The sequence below is a fragment of the Sturnira hondurensis genome, unplaced genomic scaffold (genome assembly GCF_014824575.4).
Source record: "Sturnira hondurensis isolate 20B ecotype Veracruz unplaced genomic scaffold, ASM1482457v3 Scaffold0023357, whole genome shotgun sequence".
NCBI lineage: Eukaryota > Metazoa > Chordata > Mammalia > Chiroptera > Phyllostomidae > Sturnira > Sturnira hondurensis.
This window is the reverse complement of record NW_028095988.1, coordinates 9,882,463-9,890,706: the sequence shown is the minus strand read 5'-3', so window position 1 is coordinate 9,890,706 and position 8,244 is coordinate 9,882,463. Positions and strand designations below refer to the sequence as shown.

The following is an 8,244-nucleotide window of genomic DNA, read 5'->3' as shown; positions in this document are numbered from 1 at the left end:
GTATCTTGCTGTGGGTCTCTTTGGGTTCATCATGTTTGGGACTCACTGTGCTTCTTGGGCTTGTACAATGTCTATTTCCTAAATAGGTGTTCAGTTCCTTGCTCTCTCTCTTCTCTATGGTACCCGATAATGTGAGTAGTGTTACACTTAATGTTGTCCCAGAGGTCCCTTAAATTACCTTGTGTTTTGGATTCTTTTTCCATTTTTCTGCCTTGTTTAGGTATTTTCTGCTACCTTATCTTCCAAATTGTTGATTTGATCCTCTGCTTCATCTACTCTACTGTCGATTCTTTGCAATGTATTGTTCTTTTCAGTTATTGCATCCTTCATTTCTAATTGGTTCTTTTTTATGTTTTCTATCTCTATTTTTATATTTCCTATCTCTTTGTAGAAGTTCTGACTTATGTCACTGAGCATCCTTAAAACCTGTGTTTTGAAATCTGCATTTGGTAGATTGCTTGTCTGCATTTTATTTCTTTTTCTGGAGTTTTTTTCTGTTTTTTAATTTGTGACATGGTTTTTTTCCTCCTCATTTTGGCTGCTTCCCTGTGTTTATTTTTATGTATTAGGAAGAGCCGCTATGTCTCCCAATCTTAGGAGAGTGGCCTAATGTTGGAGGTGTTTTCCGGGGCCTAGTGGTGCAATCTCCCTGGTCACCTGAGGTGGGTGTGCCAGGTGTGTCCCTATGTAGATTTTGTGTGTCTTGTAGTTGAACCTTGATTTTTGTTGGCACATTAGTGGGAGGGATTGACCCTCAGGTTGAATGAATGTGAGAACTGGTTGTGACTACAGTGGAGGAGCTGTTGTGCAGTGGTTACCCTTTGGATAGGGTAGGTGTTAGTAGGTCCCTGGTGCTTGCCAATTCTGTACTTTGAGTGTGTTTTTGTGGGGGTGGTTAGGTGGTCCTTTGGTGTGGTCTGAAGCTGGTCACCAGGTGTATTGGTTCTGGGGTTTCTTGAGAGGTGTAGGCAAAAGTCAGCTGATGCCTATGCCCTGCCTGGAGCCACTTGGTATGAGCTACAAAATGATCTGCAGATGGTTGCCACTTGTGTTGGTCTTGGAGATCCCTGGGAGAGGCTAAGCTATGAACTGAGGCTAAGTGCCTCCAGTGCTGGGCTTGGGGCTGTTTAGCAAGTGGTACATGAGATGCTGAGGCCAGGTGCTGCTTGTCTGGGATTTGTGAAACTTAGATTTTAGGAAAGTCCACAGCATGATCCAAGAGAGGCCATTTCTATGGAAAAGCTACTTTAAGTGGCTTGGGTGGATCCTAAAGTTGGGTGGGACACGGTGTCAGGGAATTAGTAACCAAGGTGGGGTTAATCAGTAACTATTATCTGGGTTGATGGAGACTCAAATATGACATCTACTTGTGCCTTCAGGGTGAGGGCTCAGCAAGGAAACAATGGCCATTGCCAGCACTACTGTCTGGGATAAAACTGCCTTCCCCCCTAGCCTTCATACTGAGCCAGACAATTCAGTTTATTCTTGAGTATCCCTGTTGCCTTTTGAGCTGCCACCCCAGTGTTAGAGCCCAGAGTGAGTTAATCAGTGGGTAAGTTCATGCACCGGTCCTTTAAGCAGAATGCCTAGGAATCTGAAAGCCCTCCCTCTCAATCTGCCACGATCTTCTCTGGTTTTCATAGCCAGAAGTTATGGGGATTTTTCTTTCTTGCACTGAAATCCAGGGGAGCCTGGTGTAATGCTGGTATTCCTGGTTTCTCAGGGGTAACTCCACAGCTGAGATATCCCTCCTGATGTTTAGCCAACACACATGGTTGTGGAACCAGCTGATTCTGCGTCTCAGCCCCTCCTACCGTCTCTACGTGACTTCTTAGTTATGAGTTCTTTTTAGCCAGTCTGCAGGGAGTTCTCAATGTTAGTTGTTCTGCAGTTTAGTTGTAATTTTGATGTGGTTACAGAAGGAGGTGAGCACAGCATTTACCTACTCTGCCCTCTTGATTGGAAGCCCCCTGATATTGCCAGCTTCCATTTGCCATTCCTGCAATAGGCTAGCATTTGAGGAGAGAAAGTCCTAGAGTGTTCTGTCTTTTTAGTTTGGTGAAGCAGTTTCTCCCATAGACTCTGTGATCTTCCCACTCCCCTAATCACTGTCAATATTAGTCAGGTCAGCCTGCTCCTTGGGTCATCATCTAGTGTACCTCAGAATTAATAACCATGATAATCTTATCTTTCTGGTGGGCTGCAGGAGAGACAGCAACCGTGGTTTCCACTTCAGGGGTTCATATCACGTGTGCTTTATGTATAGTGGCTGCCGGTGGTGAAGTCAGTGTTTGTAAGCTCAACCCCCCTTCCTTCCAGTCTCCATTCCTGCTTCCTGTCAGGGTATAGTTCCTGGATTTGGAGTGACTTATCTTTAAGTAGCTCTAGAACAGCCTGATATTCTACTGGGATTGCTTTATTATGTGGAGGCCTTATAATGGTGTCTTATCTGCCTAGTCTTTTTTCCACATCCTACATTCTTGGTTGCAAGAACATTCCTTTGTTTTACCTAATGGCAAATTCTGCCTAACTGAAGATATGATTTTGTAAGGCTGTTAGGGGTGTGTGGAGGAACAAGTTATGTGAGACTAATGAGACAGGAAGTATAGAGTTTCAACAGTATAGGGGAGGGCCAACCCTTCAGGTACCATCTGGGGAGTTTTCAGTAGTGCTTCTGTCTAACCACATCTGGGAGAAATGTGGAGGAAGAAAATAAGTACCACAAACTAGGTGGCTGAAAAACAAGAGAAATTTATTCTCTCAGAGTCTGAAGAGTAGAAATCTCAGATCAAAGTGTTGGCAGAGTTGGTTCTTCCTGAGGGCTGTGAGGAAGAATCTGTCTCATGCTTCTCCTCTAGCTTCTGGTGAGAGCTGGCAATCCTTGGTGGTCCTTGGCTTGGAGATGCATCACACCACCTCTACCTGTCTTCACATGGCCTTCTGCCTATGTGTGGTTCTCTCCTCTTCTTATAAGGACACCAGTATTGGATGAAGGGTCCACCTGACTCCAGCATCGCCTCATCTTAATTAATTCTGCAACAACCCTATTTCCTAGATAAGGTTACATTCTGAAGTACTGGGAGTTAGGACTTCAATATGATTTTTTGGGGAGGGGCACAATACAACCTATAATAACTCCTTGAATAATATACACATGTCAAGCCACTACAGCATGCATGACTATGTGAGGGTAACTGTTGCCAGGGAAACTGTGGGTGTAAGAGAAGAACCCCCAGGTTCCCAGAGGAGGGCCTGACATAGAGGTGGGGTGGGAAGAACAGACACTTGCCTGTTGGACTTTTGGACCTGGGCCTCAGCACCTGTAATCCCAGGGGAAAGTGACTGTTTAGCACTTATTTCTTTGTGTGTTGCCTAAGCTGTCCACAGGCCCTTTTCCCATGAGTCTGGGCACAGCCCTCTTATCTGGACAGTTTCTCCTGCTGACCCTGAGATGTCGAGACTTTATCACTCTTGGTGTTGGTCAGGCGGACTCACTCTGTGGACTTATTCTGCACTTGGAAGAACTAACACTTTGATAGTGATGACATGCTTATCTTATTTGGGTGATGGCCATCAACTGCTTTTTCCATGTTAAGGGTCCATGTGATGCTTGTTTGGTTTTCTGTGGTTGCTGAGCCATAGTCAGTGCCTGTCAGTCCCTTGGGGTCTATTTCAGCCTGTGGGCTCAAGCAAGCTCTCGGTACTCTCCACATGCCCTGCTACTTCTTGGGGGCCAGGCTTGCAGGACAGGCCAATTATTCTCCCTACATCTCCACTGCCTAGTTTCAGAGAACAGGGCTACTCTGTGGATGTGCTCTCCTTAGGGTCTGGGGGTCAAGGGTGGATGGGGTTTTAGTGCAACTCAGTGTAGGTTCTGGTCTCCTAAGCACACATTACACCTAGTGTCTCTGTTTCTTTGATCTCATATTTAAAAATTCTTATTTAATTATACAAATATAAAACATGAGTTAAGATAAATAGAAAAAAGTCCTTATATTATCATTCCAGCATATGGTCTCTTATTTTTGAGATCTTCCTAGGCAAATGGATTTAGGTGGCTCTGGGATAGTTCAGAGGTGAGGCTCACTCTGATGCTCTAGGGGATCCCTGTGTGGGCCAGAATGGCCCTGAGCTGTGTACAGCCCCATTGTGGCTCCTGCAATAGAAAGACTCGTGCTGAGGACTTTCAAGGGTCATCCCTCTCTCACCCTACTATCCTGAACTCTTGTGCTTGAACATTTTTCTTCTTTCTCACTTGGCAGATACTTTTGTGGCTGTAGACACACTATTGAGGTGGATGATCATGAGGCAGAGGTGGGGGTGAGGACATAAGGTATCAATAGCCCAGGCCTGGGACCATGTTGGGAAACAGTCAGGGGGAATTCGTTATGGCACATCTGTGCCCTGAATTGCAGTGGCTGAGTCTGGGGTTTGAGGGAAGAAGAGAAGTGAGAAAAGAAGAGGTAGTGAGGGGTGGATAAGAGTAAGAAGAGGAAGAAGAGGGGACAGAGGAGAAAAAAGACCAATCCGTGCCAATATTACTCTGGATGTTAAATCCCATTGAGCAGATCAAAATATTTTCTTTAAAAACCCATAACAGCATACAACTTTCATGGAAATTGGTAGGCTTGGTGATTGATCTGGCAAGAAAGGAGCCCAGTGCAATTCTTCATTCAAACTAGAGAGGAGGATCTACATTTCTCCTTGTGGAGCAGACCAGCTGTGGGGGAACTCTGGGTTGGATAAAGAGTGTCGGACACATGTGCTGGAGGCAGCATTTTTATTGGATTTTGCTGGGGATACAATCAACAGGGGTTTTGGGTGCCTCTGACAGTCTCTCTGGGCTTGAGCTGGGGCCAGGCTCCTCTAGAACCTGGGGGCTACTCAGGGAGAGCTCTGGCTTTGGGATTTTCCTTGGAGCTGGCCAGGCTTCTGTGGCTACTTGCTCTCCAAGATTTCATTAATCCAGGACACATATGCGGAGATTCGAGTGAAGATAGCGGGAGGTTTTGCATTTACATGTACATATGGCACAACACCTTGGGCCACCCCAGCACACAGAAGTGGGCCCCCAGAATCCCCGTGGGTTAGAGAAAGCAGACCATGAGCAGGACCATCCTCTCCTGTTATCTCATTCTGATCCTATCAGCACCCTGGCTAACCCCAAGTTACCCCATAGTTGGGCCAGGAATCCTGACTCCCCATGGAGTCATACGTTAGGGCTCTTAAGTTTAATATCCTTTTTCTCTCTCTGGCTCAGAACCACAACTCTAGCTCCTGACCCATCCATCTTCTTAGAATTTTTTTCCTGGATCCCTGTGCAGAGACTAGCTGGGAGGATTAGAGGTAGGACTTGAGTATGTGGGGATGGAACCCAGAAGGAGGATTCAGTTCTCATAATCTTGGACACCCATGAATGCAGACACCAGTCACTGTACTAGGGGACTTCCTGACCCACCCCCTTGCAGAAGGACCTTGTCTCCCAGGGACTGATTGTGAGGAGGAAGTGTAAATATATGGTACCTTGTATGGTAATCCTTTTTTCGTGGGGTCGCCCACACAGCTTTACAAATTATTATTGTAAAAGAAAAAGCAGTGGCAGGCCTTGGCATTCATGAGTGTCAGCTTCACCTCTCTCAGATATCTGATGTTGGCTCGTGCGTTCCTGTTCTCCCCCAGCCAGTTGCCTGGCCTACTGTTCCAGGTTGAATAAAGGTAGACTGGGTGGGCAGGAGTATTGTCCCCACGGCATGGTTCAGCTCAGCTTTCTTTCGTAACTATGAGTGAGGAAGGGTAGAGCTGAAATTTCACATCTCTGGGAAGTGGTGGGTGTGGTGTGGTAGAGGCTCCCTGGGCAGGGCCTAGAGTGTTTCCCCAGTGGGGTGGTGATACATGGAATGGGGATGGTCCCCAAGGAAGTGGGTTTTAAGAGAGAATGAGAAAGGTAAGGTCAGAGGAAGGGTTAAGAAGGGGGAATCTAGAAGTCCAAGAAAAAGAATGGCACCTTCAGTAACATGATGTCATGGAGATTGGTGAAAAAGTTGTATTTTGGATGGACAAATTGTTTTTCAACTTTTAGCTTCTGCCATGTGGCTTCTTCTTGTTTCATATCATGAGCTCCAACAGTGACAGTAATATTTCTGTTAGAGGGAAGAGAGAGTCAGGAAAGGGTGTTGGTCTCCTGAGAAGGGCCCATTGTGAGCACAGTGACACCAGACCTTCTTCATTAGTGTAGAGCCAACTGAGGAACTCATGTCTTACTGAGGACAGGGGTTCCCTGGGATCACAGCTCGGGATCACAGCTGCTTCAGGAAGGGCCAGGCCCTGACAGACATGGAACTGAGAGGGCTCTGCTGGCCCAAGGATGAGAGGGGTAACATTGGCCTGTCTTGACCTGGGCTGCCTATGATAAAGCTGTGGCCTCTGGAGATGGAGATGACTAGTCAGAAAGGCCTGGTTCCTCCAAATATACATCAATGACCATCTTGATATGAGTGGGGCATGAACATTTCTCCTCAGGCCACTTGAAAGTTGTGTTAACTCTGGTTCTTACAACTCCTCACATGAAAAGGGAACAAGGCAAAATTTTCTTACCTTCCTTTACGATGAGCAGCTGTCATCACAAATTCTTCACTTATGAGAAACCCACCACAGCTACCCACATGATCTGGGTCAGTGATTTCCAGATGGGCCATGTAGGGGTGGGAGTGGGGCTTTGACTCAATGCCACCGATAATCTCCTCTGAAAAAGAAAAGCCCAGGTTCCCAAACATAGGCTAACTGAGCCTTCAGACAGAGCACTGGGTGAGGAAGATGAGTTGAAAGCCGAGGCAAACCCCCACCCTTGGCCTCACCCTTACGTCTAATATAGCTTAGCCCCACCACATGTCCTTTTTATTGGCTTTCCCTGCCCCAATGCACCCTGTCAATCCTTCTTTGCAGACCACAATGGCTAGTCTTGATTCCGAGTTGTTATTGAAACATTTCTTTATGTCCTGATCCTGACCTCTTTCACGTGAGAACAAAGTCAAACAACCATGAATCAGAACTGTGGATATTTTGAGGACAGCAAAGGCTTAAGAGGGACTTCCCAAGTAAGTTTTCTGATTCTATCTCCACCCAAGACTTCTTTTGCCAAGTCAACTGTCATTAACTGCTGGGAAAGAGTATGACTCTTCCAGATAGAGATTTTTCCTTGGAACACTTGCAATGGGTTCTTGCTTTCTCATTTTAGACTCTTATTTGACTCAGGTCAGTAAGCTTTGAATAGGAGCTGAGGACCCAAAGAATAGGGAATCACACCTCAAACTCACCAGCTCCAGCTTCAGGAGGCAAGAGAAAGACCAACCAAAGAAGCAGGACCTGCATTTTCCCTGTGATGCTGCCCATGGTAAGCTTCTTCTTTCACTCTCCTTTCTTGCCCTTGCTTTATAACCCCAGTCGTAGAAGTAGGGGGAGGGCTGGAAATCATAGGAAGTATATTTTGTCATTCACTCTGGCCTGGCTTATCTTCCTCATCGGAAATTTTTTCAGTTCTCCTCTCTGCTGTGCTGCGGTTGAAGCTGTGGTCAGAGCCTTAGTGTCCTGGCGCCTAGGATGACAGGATTGGCTGGGTAGTTGAACCCTTCCAGAGTGCATGGAATTTTGGGCCTGGAGATTTAAATGGGGGGAATGGAAAAACATGTGTTTTCTTTCCTTCACTTGTCCTGTTGGGATCGGCTTGTGCTGAGGCCAAGTTGTGAGTGCTGGGCCACACCCCAGTGATGTGTGTCCCAGCAGTGGCCTGAGGGATGCTGGGGCGTCTTCTGCTGCTGCATGGATGGTTCCAGACCACGCCTTCTCTTCTCAAGGATCTGCAGCATGGACATGTGGGCCAGAGCACTTGTGAACTGTGGGTTCTGTAAGATGTGTGGCCAGGCACCAGGCCCCATGGCCACTGGTGCGGGAAGTGGCGGTGGCTGGCTGTACAGACCATGAGCACAGACTCCAGGCAGGAGCTTGAGGCCAAATGGTGATGGGTAGCTAGAATGATTGTGCAGCAGCTGCCTACTGTCTCCCAAAGGACCATGTTTTTGAATGGGAGAAGAAACTCTGTAGGCAGCCTTGGGTTTGCCTGGCAGAGCTTGGTGGCATTTTTCTCTGAGGCAGAAGCCTGAGGCAGAAGCCTGCCATTCTTCCAAAATTGTATAGGGTTTAAAAAAAGATTTTATTTATTTAGTTTTAGAAAGAGGGCAAGAGAGGGAG

General features: G+C 46.7%; 1 protein-coding gene across 1 annotated transcript; it reads right to left on the bottom strand.

The window, feature by feature from the left end:
• Positions 1–4,938: 4,938 nt before the first annotated feature.
• Positions 4,939–7,389, bottom strand: LOC118980906 (mast cell protease 4-like). The gene is given in 6 exon segments (XM_037037611.1): positions 4,939–5,082; positions 5,524–5,642; positions 5,645–5,777; positions 6,005–6,140; positions 6,595–6,742; positions 7,314–7,389. Coding segments are annotated over 6 exon segments (756 nt in total).
• Between the last annotated feature and the right edge of the window lie 855 nt (positions 7,390–8,244).